This window comes from Dipodomys spectabilis, unplaced genomic scaffold, assembly GCF_019054845.1.
Source record: "Dipodomys spectabilis isolate Male_0828 unplaced genomic scaffold, ASM1905484v1 ptg000146l, whole genome shotgun sequence".
Lineage (NCBI taxonomy): Eukaryota > Metazoa > Chordata > Mammalia > Rodentia > Heteromyidae > Dipodomys > Dipodomys spectabilis.
In genome coordinates this window covers 1,841,443-1,858,051 of record NW_024870823.1, presented here as the reverse complement: position 1 = coordinate 1,858,051, position 16,609 = coordinate 1,841,443, and the positions used below count along the sequence as shown (strand labels likewise).

General features: G+C 34.9%; 1 protein-coding gene across 2 annotated transcripts in view; it reads left to right on the top strand.

Moving 5' to 3' along the window:
* Fut8 (fucosyltransferase 8) overlaps window positions 1-16,609 on the top strand; it is a 102,173-nt gene that overhangs the window by 27,144 nt on the left and 58,420 nt on the right. The window contains exons 2-4 of one of the 2 annotated variants that reach the window (XM_042691830.1): window positions 7,819-7,934; window positions 8,062-8,224; window positions 11,691-11,805. In XM_042691830.1, coding sequence (XP_042547764.1) covers window positions 7,819-7,934; window positions 8,062-8,224; window positions 11,691-11,805 — 394 coding nt within the window. Of the gene's footprint in view, window positions 1-7,818; window positions 7,935-8,061; window positions 8,225-11,690; window positions 11,806-16,609 lie in introns of those variants that run through there. The other variant, XM_042691831.1, reaches the window with a different exon arrangement.

Genomic DNA, 16,609 nt, shown 5'->3' with positions numbered 1-16,609 from the left:
TTTCCTATTTGCTTCAGATTGTTAGGGAAAAAAATAGATAAAATTCCCTTTCTTAGTCTAGCTTTTCTGAGGAATTACTATTCTGAGTGTTGCAGATACCTCCTGACCACATTGTTATTGTTGTAAGTATGTATGCATGAACATGTGTTATTTTATATGGCTTTAACAGGTTTTTTAAAAAATAATATGTTTTTAAAAAATAATAGGTAGAGCGCTTGCCTAGCAGGCATGAAGCCCTGGGTTTGATTCCTCAGTACCACATAAACAGAAAAAGCCAGAAGCAATGCTGTGGCTCAAGTGGTAGAGTGCTAGTCTTGAGCAAAAGCAGCTCAGAAACAGTGCCCAGAACCCCATGACTGGCAAAGTAATAATAATAATAATAACAATAATAATAATAATGTTACATCTATGTGCTCTGTGATTATAGTATGGATCATGAATAACTACAATTTATCCATTCTTCTGTTAATGGACATCTAGTGTCTCCTTGTGTATATGTGTTAAAGTTTCTTTAGGGTAATTACCTAGGACACATTCTAGACCATAATATATGTGCATCTTTAACTTCAGAGCACTTTAACAATATTGTGTAAATGGATTGTTTTAGTTTTACATTCCTATGCTATGGGTTAGGGTATGTCTTTCAAATTAGTACGCTGAAGCCCTACTACCTTAGAATGTGACTGTATTTGGAGATAGGGTTTTCTTTTCTCTTTCCTTCCCTTTTCTTTTCCTCTCTTCTTTTTTCTTTTCTTTTTGTTTGTTTTTGGTACTGTTCCTGGGACTTGAACTTTAGGCCTGGGCACTGTTCCTTAGCTTTTTTGCTCAAGGCTAGAAACAGCTCCATCTCTGGCTTTTTGCTGGTAGTTGGAGATACGATTCTCATGGACTTTCCTGCCTGAGTTGGCTTCAGATTGCTGTCTTCAGATCTCAGCCTTCTAAGTAGCTAAGGTTGTAGGCATGAGTCCACTGGCGCCTGACTAGAGACAAGTTTTTAATAAATGCTCATTATTAGTTGAGATTCAATAATTTTCTAGTTTAGTGTCATTTTTCCTAACATGCATGATGGTATTTTGTCAAATCTTTTCTGTAATGGTGGTCATGTGTGTTTTGTAAAATTGTAAATAATGTTGACTTTTAAGTAAATAAATAAGTTAAATTGGTAATTTAAATAAGTTATGTACTTAAATAACTTAATATTAAATAAAATTTGGTATCTAGGGTAAATCTTATTTAATTATATTGACTATACTTATTACATATGGTTGGGTTTGATTTACAAATATTTTAACATGATTTTTTTATTTTTGTCAGTCCTAGGTCTTGAACTCAGGTCCTGGGTATTGTGTCAGCCCTATATGAAAAAGCCTCTTCTGCTCAAGGCTAGCACTCTACCACTGAACCACAGCTCCATTTCTGGCTTTGTTTTTGTTATTGGAGATAAAGTCTCATGAATTTCCCTGTTTTGGCTGGCTTCAAACTGGTATCTTCAGATCTCAGCCTCCTGAGTAGCTAGGATTACAGGTGTGAACTACTAGTACCTGGCTGATTTGTAAAAATTTTAAACTTTTTGAAGTGAAGCATGGTGGCCCATACCTATAATCCATTGCAATTATGGCCAATGTAGGCAAAAAGTTACTTATATTGTCTCAAGCCAAGAAGCCAAGTGTAGTAATGCATGTCAGAAATCCAAGATGCATGAGAATCATAGATAGGAAGATTGAGGTCAAGGCTGGCTCCAGGCAAAAATGCGAGAACTTATTCAAAAAGTAACTAAAAGCAAAACCGTCCAGAGCTCAAACTCCATTTTGTTAAAAAAAAAAAATAATTTTGAATCCCTCTTTATGAGGAATATTAGTCCAGGCTTTTCTTTTTTCATAGACTCGTTGTCTGGTTTTGACATCGGAGTAATACTGGTTTTATAGAATGAGTTGAGAAATACTCTTTTTGTTTCATGATCAGACAGTCTGTTCAGCATAGGGCTTGGCAGAGTAGCTGTAAGTCTAAATCCTGGACAATCACCTCATCTTAAATGAGTCACAAGAATGATTTTACATTTAAAAGTGCTATCATTCACTCATTCACACTTTATTTATTCATTATGTTGGTACTGTGGCTCAGGGTCTGGGCTCTGTCCCTTTGCTTTTTTTATATAGGGCTAGCACTCTACCACTTGAGCCACAGCTCTACTTCTGGCTTTTTTGGTGATTAATTGGATGTAAAAGTCTTATAGACTGCCCTGCTTGGGCTAGTTTTGAACCACAATTCTTAGATCCAGCCTCCTTAGTAGCTAGGATTATAGGTGTAAGCCACTGGTACCTGGCTAAGTCTTTACTTTTAAATATTTGTTACATATCTGTGTAGTAGCGTAGATTTTACCTGTTGGCCTGAAAACCTAAAATATTTACTACTTGGTCATGTAGGGAAAATTTTGTCAGTTCTGTTGACTTTTCTTGGTTCCACAGATTTTTTTCCATTACCTTTCTTATTTCTATTTCATTGATTTCTTCTCTACTCTTTATTATTTTTCCTTCTATATAACTAGAATTTCATTTGCTCCTTTTTTTTCTCTTTAAATATAAGATGTAATGTAAGCCAGGTGCTGGTGGTTTAGCCTGTAATCCTAGCTACTTAGGAGGCCGAGGTCTGAGGATCATGGTTCACAACCAGCTGGAGTGGGAAAGTCCATGAGACTTATTTCCAATAATCTGCTCAGAAAAAACTGGAAGTGGTGCTGTGGCTCAAGTGGCAGAGTGCTAGTCTTGAGCAAAAGGAGCTCAGGAACAGTGCCCAGGCTGAGTTCAAACTTCAAGACTGGCCCCCCCCCCCCCCCCGCCCCCAAGGGTGTATTATCTGCAATAAATCTCATTTGTTGTATTTTTTTAAATTTTAAGCATTGTATATTCATCTCAAGTTCAATTTGGGCTTCTACTGTACTTTTAGTATTCCCTCTATCTTTGTCCTTTCTCTCTGTTTTTCTCTCTCCTCTCAGGATTGAACCTAGGACCTTGAAACATGCTAGTGTCCTACCACAGAGATGGGCTTTCACTCCATATCTCTATCTTTTGTAATACTGGGATAGAACCCCCACTTAACCAGCACTGAACAAGTGGGTTATATACCTAGCCCAGCCAGTTACAGTCATTGCTTTTATATTAATTTTATCAGTTTTTAATTGGCTGATTGATTTTTCTCCTTACTCCAGGTTGTCATACAGATATTCTTAAAAACATTCTTTTGTGCCAGGCGCCGGTGGCTCACGCCTGTAATCCTAGCTACTCAGGAGGCTGAGATCTGAGGATCTCGGTTCAAAGCCAGCCCGGGCGGGAAAGTTCGTGAGACTCTTATCTCCAATAAACTGCTAGAAAACCAGAAGTGGTGCTGTAGCTCAAGCAGTAGAGCGCTGGCCTTGAGCTGAAGAGCACAAGGACAGCGCCCAAGCCCAGAGTTCAAGCCCCAAGACCAACAAAACAAAACAACAAAATAACACATTTTTTTTGTGATTTATTTAGTGGTAAATAGTTTGCTCCTTTTTTTGTTTTAAGTACTTGTATGAAGGAGCTGCCCTTTAACATAGCAGCTTATGAATATAATGCATCTTGATCCGTGCCACTCCTTTCAGCATTCTCATCCCTGCCCGTTGCATCTTCTTTTTACTTTATTAATTTTGTAGACTGTACATCGATTTCTTGACTGCTTTTGCCCCGCCCTCTTCTCTTCCTTTGTCTACTCCTCTCCCCTTAGTCTCACTCCCATCTTGCAAATATCAACTTGGTGCTTATTTTCTTGGTCTTTGGCTTTGTCTTTCTAAGGAATACACTATTTGAATTCTCTCTAGAATCTACCATATTTCAGATAATACTTTCGTAACCACCTAACATGTTTACTTGTTTATAAGCTAATTCTAGCTACCACACTTGCGGAAAGCCATGCAACTTTTGTCTGTCTGGGCCTGACATCAGTTAATATAAATTTTTCTAAGTTTTCCATTTCCTTAAAAAATAGTACCATATCATTCTAATGAATGAATAAAATTCCATTGTGTATATATACCTCATTTTCTAGATCCATTTGACTATTGAGGGGCATCTAGGCTGATTCTATACTTTAGCTATGGTGAATAGTACTGCAGTAAATAATGGTTATGTTGGCGGCTTTATTGTAACCTGGTTTGTGATCTTTTGGATAAATGCCCAGGAGTAGGATTGCTAGGTTATAGGGTAGTTCTATATTTAGTTTAGTTTTTTTTTTTTTTGAGTAAACTCCAAACTGCTTTCCAGAGTGTTGGAAAAGTTTCCACCAGTAGTGGATTAGCGTTCCCTTTTGGCTGCATCCTTGCTAGCATTTGTTATTGTTTGTTTCCTTTATGGCCAGAGATGTTGAACATTTCTTCTTGTGTCTATTGACTATTTTTACTTTTCTGAGAAATCTCTCTTTAAGTGATTAGTCTATTGCTTTTAAGAATTGTTAAGTAGCACCTAAACAAATATTTAGTGTAGAACTAATTTCCACACTGCTGAGGCCAAATCCATCTTAGCATTTTATCTACTGCTCAGGAATTAGGACATTTTCTAGTTTGGCTGATAGGATCAGTAACTCTCCCCATACAACATTGTTTCTTCCACTAAGTCCCTCTACTCTGTGTGTGTGTGTGTGTGTGTGTGTGTGTGTGTGTGTGTGTGTGTGTGTGTGTGTGTGTGTGTGCGCGTGCGCGCGCGCGCGCATGCCTCATGCATGCTTGTGTGTGTGTGTGTGTGTGTGCGTGCGCGCGCATGCCTCATGCATGCTTGTCCTCAAAGCCTCCAGCGCCACTTCGGTTGCGCTCTACCACTTACGTGAGCCATACCTTCTATCTTGCATTTTGTTGGTTTATTGGAGATAGAATCTCTGCAGACTTTTCTTTCCTGGCTGCATTCCAACTTCAGTCTTCCAAAGTCCAGACTTCTTAACAGTAGGATTTTATTTGTGAACCACTGGTGCCCAGCTCACTGATCCCTTTAGACAGTTTCCCAAGCCATTTCTCAACACATCCTTATCTCTGTTGATGAGTACTCTGCTGATTCTCAAGACTTCTGCAGGTCTCTGGAGTTGTGGCTTAGGTTCTTATCTATAAGACTCCATTCTCCAAACTTTTACTATTAACTCTACTTCTTAAATTCAGGGGATTGACTAAGCTCCACTTAGGTTTTCTCTTCTCCGTATTCAGTGTGAAAATTTTCTTAAAATAGTAAGTTAAGCAGGCTCAGACCTGTAATCCTAGCTACTTAGGAGGTTGAGATCTGAGTATCTTGGTTCAAAACCAGCTGGGCAGGAAAGTCTGTGAGACTCTTTTCTGCAACTACCAAAAAGCCAGAAGTGGAGCTGTGGCTCAAGTGGTAGAGTGCTAGCCTTGAGCATAAAAGCTCAGAGATAGTGCTTAGACCCTGAGTTTAAGCTCAAGACTGGCACCAAAACAAAAACGTACTCCTCCCCCCCCCCCAAAAAAAACCCTAAAACCCAAAGCCGTAAGTTAGAACACTTGTAAGGTTCTCATTTGTTTTTCTTCTATGGGGAGCACTGCCTTTTGTTACCCAATTTTTATTAGAGCATTTAAAAAAATAGTATGATTAAATTTTAATTACTTTCTGGCAGGATAGTAAATCTGATCTCTTTCTCTACCTTAGCCAGAAGTAGAGGTCCTGTATGTCTTTGCATAGTAAATATAATAGAACATTGCATTTCCTACTTATTTTGTATCGCTAAATTATATTCTAAAAAATGACATCTTTGTTCTACAGCATATTGCTGCCAAGGTAAATCCCAAGAGGTAAAACATTATTTTTGTTTTCACATGGTTTTCTCGAAACTAACCATCTAATTGTGAAAGGAATTAAAGACCAAGTTTTTAAAAAACACCATTTTGAAAACTACATTATCAGGACATGCTGCATTTGTAAATGTGTATAAATATGTGTTTATAAATTGGATAGTTGTACAAATAACTACTATTTTTATCTTATCATGATATTCATTGTGTATCTACAGATGAAAGCCTCTTCATTCATAGTCCTTTTCAATGTTAATGCAATAATTTCTTGGGAAATTATAATTATTTTGATAAAACTGCAATAATAACTTCTTTACTAAAAGCTGCAACAGTAACTTCTGAACATTGGTAGTGTAGATAATTAGTAGTTAATTTAGCTTCATCATTTAGATTAAAAAATGTTAGAAAAACTATTTTAAAAAACTACCTCATTAGTATTTGCACCAAGGGACTATGTTGAGATCTGAGTTTAAGTTCTGCCAACTATAACTTAAAAATTAAATTCACTTAAAGATATTGTGGGCAAGAGTAAATTTTAAGACTAGAGCTCATTACATAATAGCCTTAATAAAGTTATTATCCGACAGTATGGTAAATACTTTCACAGATACTTTCTTATTTAAATAGAGTTTGGAAGAAAAATCAGCCATTATTTAATCTTCAGGACTGCAAAAGTATGGATATATTTATTCCCAATGGCCAGAAGTCTGTTAGGAGTTTTATTGATTCCAGAATCAAGGTGCCTTTGCCTTTTCCCACTTCTTTTCCAAGGAAGAAAATTCCTTATTTCTTCTTCTGTTTTCAAGGTAGCAAGCAGCCATATAACCTTTTACTATTCCTTAGTTAAAATCTCTCTGTACCTCATCACATCACTCCTTGTGATGACATTTATGGCCCACTTAAATAATGCTGGACAATCTTGTATCACAATTTCAGAATCCTTAATCATTTACTTAAGATTTCTTCTGCCATATAAGATAAAATGTATAGATTCCAGAGATGAGCATGTGGATATGAATATCTTTGGAAGACTGTTGTTTAACATAGTACAAAATTTTATTTATTCATGGGAAAAGAAAATACAGAATATTTCAGAAAGACACATAAAAGCAAATGTGTTAGAAATAAGCAAAATTTGGAAAGAAATGGAGCAAATCGGTGGAAATAATAAAGGTCTTACAGTTTCTTGGTCATTTTCTGACGTTTTATATTAATGGATGGAATTTGTTTTGGTTACAGATAGAAATTAATGAGCTAAAACAGTTTTTATACTGTAGTTCATCTACTTTTGTGAGTCCCCTCCCTATAAAACCGGTGCTTATGGGCTGGGAAGGTGGCTCAGTGGTAGAACGCTTGCTTTGCATGCTCGAGGCCCTGGGTTCGATTCCTCGGCACCACATAAGCAAAAAGAAAAAAGCCGGAAGTGGTGCTGTGGCTCAAGTGGTAGAGTGCTAGCCTTGAGCTGAAGAGCTGAGGGACAGCGCCCAGGCCCAGAGTTCAGGCCCCACGACCGGACCCCCAAACAACAACAACAACAACAACAAAAAACCGGTGCTTAGTAATTTAAACTCATGAATTGAAACACCAGTTTACATAGTTTGATACTGTGATTGTTACTGAATTACTTAGTATTTGATAATTTGTATATGTCCGAAGACATGTTCTCATTAATCTTTTACTTCACCATTTTTGATATTAATGAGGAATTGACCACTTTGCCACAAATTGTGGCACTGCAACTAATAGAACTAGAGGTTTTAGCACAGTTTCTTAAAGGTTTATTAACCCCTAGACCATTGCAACTCTGAATGAGATTATTTGTCTGGTTTTGTTCATTTTTATGCCAATATTTGTGGTTAATTTGTACATTTGGGGAGAAAATTTAGCTGGTACCTCTTTTGTGGCATGTTTAACCATTTGTAGAGCTACTAAATATGGTATAACAAAGTAAGAATGTATCTTCTTTCGTAACTTAAAAGCTAAATGTTTATATTTTCTTCCCTTAACTCTAGGATACCAGAAGGTCCCATTGATCAGGGGCCAGCAACAGGAAGGGTACGTGTTTTAGAAGAGCAGCTTCTTAAGGCCAAAGAACAGATTGAAAATTACAAAAAACAAACCAGAAATGGTGAGTGATTCTGCTGTTTTTTGTTTTTTTTTTCTACTACTCTGTATATTGGATTTAGCACAAGCAATTGAAAATTTTCTTTTACCAAATTGTGGGAAATGCTGATCTTTCTATTTTTTGACTGTAGGTCTGGGGAAAGATCATGAAATCCTTAGAAGGAGAATTGAAAATGGAGCTAAAGAGCTCTGGTTTTTTCTACAGAGTGAATTGAAGAAATTAAAGACTCTAGAAGGGAATGAACTCCAAAGACATACAGATGAATTTCTTTCGGATATAGGGCATCATGAAAGGTACTATTTTCCATGTAATTTCATTGGAGCTTTTGTATACATGGTAATTTGGGAATGGGAAAGGAACTTTAATTTTTTTGCTGAATGGTGAATGACAGGATTTTTAAGAACAGTGGACAACCTGAGGTATCAAAGGATAGCAGTTGCCAAATCAACCAAATTAAATAATGGGAAAACATTATTGAAAATGTTTTTCTAGGAATCTTTATGTGATATAAACTCTAAAGATATTAGTGATATTCAATAGTGTATTAAAGTATTTTCCAGTAAATGTCCTTCATATACAATCAGTAGTTAGAATGTGTGGTTTTGCACTGCAGAATTCCTACAAGGTTCCAGTATTTTTCTGCAGTATATTTCTAATTCAAACACTAAAAATTTTTAAATAATACATCTGAGGATTTCTAATTAAAGGTAAACAAGTTTTGGATAAAGAAGTCTATTTTTTTAAATCACTGTCTGTCTAGTTGATAGAAAGGGGAACCTGAGATCTGCCTACTTAAATTTCTTTCTCCTATTTACACATCTCTAAAGAATATGTAGTTTATCATCCATAGAAAAGAAAATGTTATAGTGCTGCTGTGTTCATGCAAAATAAAATACCCGAGAATCATTATAAATACAGTGAAACCTATTCTTTGGCCTGTTATATTTAAAGTCTTAAGTTCTCAGTAGGATTCTTATAGCAATTTCTGTCTCATTAGTGAACAATAAAAGAAAAATTGTTATATTAGCACAGCCTACTACTGGGAAAAGGAAACAAATTGCTCATACAAACAAGAGTTTCATAGATATTAACATCATCAATGATATGATTTTGAAAAATTGCTCCGTTGTTTTAAGTGAAGTTACAAACAAAACTCAGTGGATTGGATCATATTTTAATGTTAATGGTTCTACAGAATTATAGTAACATACTATTAAAGGGCCACTGAGTTATTAGGTTCAACATTAGGCTGTCCTTTGAAATTTTTAGCCCCTCTGGCATCAGGCTGTATTAGGCCATATGTTGACCAAGTATATCCTTAGTGCATTATTCTAAAGTTACATTGATTCCAGGCACCAAACTGCCATTAGCTGGAGCTTTATGCCTGTATGCGTTGCTTATTTTAGTTTTGTAGAAAAATGAAGATTTTCAAATAATCTGATACAGTATTTGTATGTAGTATGTAAAAAAGATTTACTGATTTCTGATGGTATCTTTAAGGATTTTTTTATGAAACAATATAATTTTGAAATTAAATTTTTGAAATTAAATTTTAAAACTTATTTTCTAAATATAGTTTGTATGTGTGCTTTGTACAAATTAAAAATGAACATAATAAATGGCTTATGAGAAATGGATATAAATCATTGTTACATTTTGTTGTTTGTTGGATTATGCCATTTAGTGTATGTTAAATAATAATATTTCACTGAAAACAAAATGGAAATTACAGGTAGCTGTGTCAGCTGCTTAAATATAAATTATAATGAATCTGGGATACAACATAGGGTAATAATTTAACTCCACAAGGCCAGATTACAATGTAGTAATGTAAGTAATGAGCAAACATAAGCAAGTATTAGAGAAATAACCCTTTAAGTAGTGAATGTACAAAACAGAAGGATTTGAAGTGAATAGAAAATATTCTTATACTGGCCATTTCCAAGATTCTTGAGAAAAGGAATTAAAATATACTTTTATGTTTCTGTCTGCTGATTTGTTTGTATATGTATGTGTATGTGTTATATGTAACAGAATTTGTCATCACACTTGATCTGCTAACACTCTTACCAGTTGAGCCACACCTCCAGCTCTGCTTTTTGCTGCTTATTTTGGAGACACAGTTTCACAGGCTTTTCTATCCAGCTGGTTTTGAATCATGATCCTCCTGATTTCAACCTCCTGAGTAGCTAGGATTACAGGCATGAGCCTCAAGCATGTGGCTGCTGATTTTTTGTGTAGACAAAAGTGTATTATTATTAAACTTCAGTATTTTCATTTATTTCAAAAGTATTAGATATATAAAAATAGATAAAAGAGTTACTACATGCCCCACAATTTCCCCATTTATTTATGTTTCACATTACTATTGTACATGTGTTACCTATTTTTATTTTTACATTTGCCCAAATTATAGTGTGCAAATTGTCTCTCTTAAACATTAAGATATTCTGAAAAAGAACTATTTATTTTTTGGTTTACAGAGATGCTGACTACAGGGAAAATTATTTAGGACTTTTATTTCTTCTGAAGGGTTTCTTTCTTAGGATTATTAGTTTTTTGTTTTCATTTTTCTAGCTTTATTGGAATGGGCTAGGGATGTCATAGAACACTTGCTTAGCATGGTCAAGGTTCTGGATTTGATCTCCAGCACTGCCCTGTTAGTATAGTACCAATTTCTAGGTAACGAAAGGGAGGGGAAGGAGAGAGGGAAGAAGAAAGAAAGGGAAGAAAGGGGAGAAAATGGAGAAGGAAAGGAAGGAAGAAAAAAGAGAAAGAAAAGAAAGGAAAGAAAAAACCCATCAATATGTTGGACATAAAAGAAAAACAAATCAAAATGACACAGATTTCATTTCACTGTACTCAGAATGGCCATCATCAAGAACACAAACCATAACAACTGCTGATGAAAAAAATGTGGGAAAAGAATTTATGTTTCTATGATGACAAATATGACTTTCCCATTGGTTACCATTTGCTCTGTTACTAAATGTTTTAGTATTTAGTTGAGAAACAGGAATTAAAAAAAATGACCAACACTATTGTTATTTCCTCCTAGGTATGTTCAGGGCTACTCTTATCATCTATTGACTGAGTACTTCTGATCAGGCCCCTCCTTTGGGGTCTTAGAGGAAAATAGATATTGGATTGTTTTATGACTGGCTATGCAGTTATCACATATTACAGTAATCTAACACAAGTAGCTCCTTCTTCTGAGTTGTAGAATTATTGATCTATTCTTTCCAGACAGAAGGTAAAAGCTCTGAAACAACTTTTTCAGGGCATTTGGCATTAAAAAAAAAAAAAAAGAAGGACTTACCACTTATTACATATCTTGCTACTTCATACTTATTGTTACATATGTATTGCATGCATTATTTTAATTTGGTGATGTTTATTTTAAGATGAAATAACTAAATCTCAGAGATAGCAAAATTACTTTGCTAAGATACAAAGAAGTAAGTGGCATATCTAAAATTGAGAATTAGTTCTCTCTGGTTCTTTGATCTTTCTTGCCTAATTTCAGACTTGAAGAAAAATGAGTATATTTTTTTCTAGAGTAAAAACTTACTATTAAATTAAATCTCAGATGCCAGAGACTAAAGTTTAATTGCCTTGATAGAAAATAAAAGATGAGTACCACATCAATTTAAGCATCAATCTTCATGATTATGAAGAATTTTGATCTCTTCTAAAGACTGTATAATCTACTGACAAAGTATGAATAAGATGGTCCTGCAACTTTGTTTGCATTTATAGGTCTATAATGACGGATCTATACTACCTCAGTCAAACAGATGGAGCAGGTGATTGGCGGGAAAAAGAGGCCAAAGATCTCACAGAGTTGGTCCAGCGGAGAATAACTTATCTCCAGGTAAGGTTGAATTAGAATGTAATTTCTAAGTGGAACAAGAAGAAAAATCATAACAATATACAAAGTATGAATTATTGTTTGCTTGTAGTTTTTCTAGTACTTGCCTTTTAACATTATTCTCATTTTACATATATGCCTTGAGTGAAATATAAAGATGACTAAAACAAGGTCCTGGCCCTAAAAGAGTTGCTTCTTATACACACATACACAAAATCTATAATTATGAACATGGCTATTTTTCAGGAGAGAAGTATATGAGATATTTATAGCATTTTGAGGAAGGAGACCTTCAGGGCAATTTTGTGGAGGTTGTATTTGATTCTAACTGTAAAGGGTAATTTTAAGACCTGGACACACATAAATGGAGGAAAAGACTAGCTGGAAAAGATGATGGGAGCAGTGGATCATAAGAGGGAAAGAGCAGTACAGGAACCCAGAGGTTTTTCAGGTTGTCTAGAATATTAACCACCAGAAAACCGGAAGTGGTGCTGTGGCTCAAGTAGTAGGTAGAGTGCTAGCCTTGAGCTGAAGAGCTGAGGGACAGCGCCCAGTCCCAGAGTTCAGGCCCCCCAACTGACAAAAATAAAAAAGAAATTAGATGACAGTGGTTAAGCATGATAGTGCATAGCAGTGAATGGTCACTGGAAATTTTGTTTCCTAAATACCATTATAGCAACATATAGGAAATACTAGTAAACTCATTTCTAGCCTTTAAATCAAATTTTATTTTTTAAATCCTTATTAATTTTATCTTTCATATATGTAAAGAAATTATCATTTTTTTTTATTTAGTTTTTTGGTCATGGGGCTTGAACTCTGGGCCTGGGTACTGTCCCTCAGCTCTTCAGCTCAAGGCTAGCACTCTATCACTTGAGCCATAGTGCCACTTCTGGTTTTCTGGTGGTTTATTGGAGATAAGAGTCTCAAGGACTTTCCTGCCCGGGCTGGCTTTGAACCTTGATCCTCAGATCTCAGCCTCCTGAGTAGCTAGGATTACAGGTGTGAGCCACTGGCACCCAGCTTTCATTTTTTAAAATGGTTTCTAATTTTAATTTTTTGTTAATTTATTGTTACTATAGAGGTGATATACAGAGGCACTACAATTACATGAGTCCAGTGAAAAGTACATTTTCTTTTGTGCAGTGTATAGCTATTATAAGCCTGGAGATTATTTAAGATAAAAGGATCATAGTACAAGGAAGAAGTGACATTTTGCCTAGGATGTGGAGAGGAGACTTGAGAAAGAGATTAGGAAAATAGAATTGATAGACTCTTCCAAATAGGTTCAGGAGCTGAAATTCCAGTAATGGGATCACTGACTGACAAGGAACTAAGAGACTGAATTTGTAGAATTCGTAGAATTCTTGGAAACTGAAAAATGCTGAAAGTTGAAAATACTCAACTCCATCCTTTCCTATTGCATCTGATGGCATAATTTCTGTGTACTGACACTCTGCTTTCCATTTAAGACTGGAGGCAAAATATCAATTAATCACATTTCTGTATATTTTAAGGTACATATTTTTCTACATGTAAGTAGGGAAAAAATAGCAAATCAGGTTTAAAAACAACTTGATCATGGTATACTGTTTCGGTCTCATAATCTCATAACCGTTCGTCAGTGGAATCTATAGAATAAGAAATACTTTACCTCCTGTAGGGAAGAGATAATTATGTCTTACCAACTGGGTCCTTATTCAATGAACTATGAATGGCTGGTGGTGCAGAACCATTTTCTTTATTTAAAGTGGAAATAATAATGGCTTCCCAGCATCTTCTATTTCCACATATTCGTTTACTTTTATATCCACTATTTTTAAACTATTATCTGGTCATGGTTCAGTTCTCTATACTGTGGACCTGCCAGCTGCTTTTGCTTCTTCTTTTTTTCTTTCTCTTAGGTTTTAGTTTTTATCTTAATTTTCAGTATTGAGGAATTTCACTTGTAAATCATACTCGTAATTTATAATTACATTGGTATTTTAAAATAATCTTTTATAATACAACTTGGCATTTTTCTTGGACTTTTACTTAAATTTCTGTGTTTAACAAATTCTTTTATGTAACTGGAGCCCCTCTGTACATCACCTTTACAGTAACAATAAAACATACCTTACAAAAAGTTATTTTACATTTTCTCATATTTTTCCATGAAAAGTGAGTGTTTAATATTCAAGGAGATGCAAACAATCTCAGTAAAAAAAAAAAACAACCATAAGTTGGGTAAATTTTTTTTCAACTTTTTAATATATGATTCTTTTCATCTAGACTAAAAGCTCCTTGAAATATTTTCCACTTTTGCTTGTGTGTTTTAACTTCAAATTGTGCTACTTTCTCATTGTGTATCCTTGAATTCATTATTTTTGAAAGATTTCTATAGTAAAAATAATTTAATTTCATAGTGAATAATTCATTTATACAAATTTAAATTATGTTAAATATAATTACCTCCTCCTTTGATTTTCCCCAACCATCACTTCCCTCCCCAACTCCTCCCTCCTCCCCTCCTCGTAACACCCCCCCCACACACGGCTACATTGTAAAGTTCATTTTCAACATAGTGTCCTGTATATCTCATCATCACAAATGGGTCTGCCTGCATCACCATTTAAGCATTCCACTATAACAAATGTATATACAAGATGCAGAACACCAGAATCAAATACACTGAAAACAGGGGTTATACCATTGGGGAAGAACTTACAAAAGAAAAAGATACAGAATACTGGAATCAAATACAGTGAAAACAGGGGTTATACCATGGGGAAAGAACTTACAAAAGAAACAAAAATCACATAGTACATGAACTCAGGAACTATATTTTTAACATTATTAGTAGGGATTACAAATTAATCACCCACTATTTCTTCCTCTTATCTGTATAGAGATGAAAACAGTCATTCTTTTCCATTCCAACAAAATTAAACATATATGTAGTTAGGAATACTGATTCTAATAGATAATGTTCTATTTGGAAGTTTTTACCTGTAGTACAATTTGAGACACAGCTGCTTTAAAAAAGAATTAATTTGTCAAATAATGAGATATTTGGGGAATAGGATCCTTGTCTAAACATAGAATTAATTTGTGTTCCATTTATACCATATCCTAAAGGCAGTTTTATACAGTTTAATTTAGAATCTGAGAGATAGCAGTAACATTTGGAATATGAGTATAAACTAGGAAATAATATTTTTTAAAGAGTTTAAAGACCCTGAGTACTAGTGGTTTATACCATAATCCTACCTACTTAGGAGGCTAAGATCTAGAGGATCACAATTCAATACTACTTAGTAGAAAACTTGACTAAAGTTTATTTTCAAAACTAGTAAAAGGCAGAGATGTGGCTTAAGTGGTATGCTGTCAGCCTAGCAAATATTTTGCCCCAAGTTCAAACCCCAGTACTGCTATGAGTTAAAAAGAGATAGAATAAATGAAGAAGTCTTTGTTTGATATCTATACAAAATTAAGCAATTCATAAACTTACTATTGAAAATTTTGTAACTGCTTTCCTTGTTTAGTCCATTAACTGGTTTGGCTAAGAATTATAGATGCCTGGTATATTGAATACTTACAGATTATTTTCCCCATAGAATGAAATGATTTTAATTAATCAAGAAACTTATTTAGAAATTGTATTGAGCCTTAAAATCTAGCTACACTGCGCATTTTTCTCTAACTTTTAGACCCACATCACAGACATAAATATTGTAAGTATTATTTGATATTAAAATTGTGGCTATGATTTTGTAATACTTTTTTCTGTCTCAAGCTTACTGCTCATAAAGCCATTGCTCTACTCTTTTTCTGTTGATCATGATAATATTATTACTGTGAGAAGTTGTTCAGATGAATGAGTTTATCTTGGCAATATACTTATAGATCATTTGAAATTACACTAGTGATTTAAAAGATCATAATAATTTGTATCTGTGTACAAAATAATAGGAAAAGAGAACATTAAAAGCAAATGTTTTTAATATTTATGTCTAATTGGCAAGGTTTTACCACTTAAATATCTGTATTCTTGATAAATAATTCACATAATTTTATGTTACTTTCATTGATTATTTTGGAACTACTGATGCAGTTGAAAACTTTGAGTTTCACTAGTTTTTTAATAGCATTAATAATATTTATTGTTGTTTCTCATTAACAATGAGGAAAGGAGGGAAGTGCATCGAAGGGGAGGGGACAGAGGAAGAGAAGACTCTAAGACAAAAATTGGAAAACAGTCCCTTTTTTTCATTTAGTAAAATAGGTATTTTTTTTAATACTCAACTATATTTTGTCCCAAATTCTTTCTCTTTTTCTCCTTCCTTCCTTCCTTCCTTTCTCCCTTCCTTCCTTCCTTCCTTCCTTCCTTCCTTCCTTCCTTCCTTCCTTCCTTCCTTCCTTCCTTCCTTCCTTCCTTCTTTCTTCCCTCCCTCCCTCCCTCCCTCCCTCCCTTCCTCCCTCCCTTCCTCTCTCCCTCTTTCCCTTCCTCTCTCCCTCCCTCCCTTTCTCCTCCCTCCCTCTCTTCCCAACACTGAGGCTTGACTCAGGGCCTAGGCACTGTCCCCGACGTTTTTTGCTCACAACCAGTGATCTACAAGCCACAGCTCCACTTCTGGTTTTTAGATGGTTAATTGGCAATAAGAGTCCCAAAGACTTTATTTCCCAGGCTGGCATTGGACCATGATCCTCAGATCTCAGCCTCCTGAGTATCTAGGATTATAGATGTGAGCGATGGTGCCCACCAGAAACTCACTTCTTATATATGACTTAGATTCAAGTAAAATAATGGAATGATGTACTATTCAAA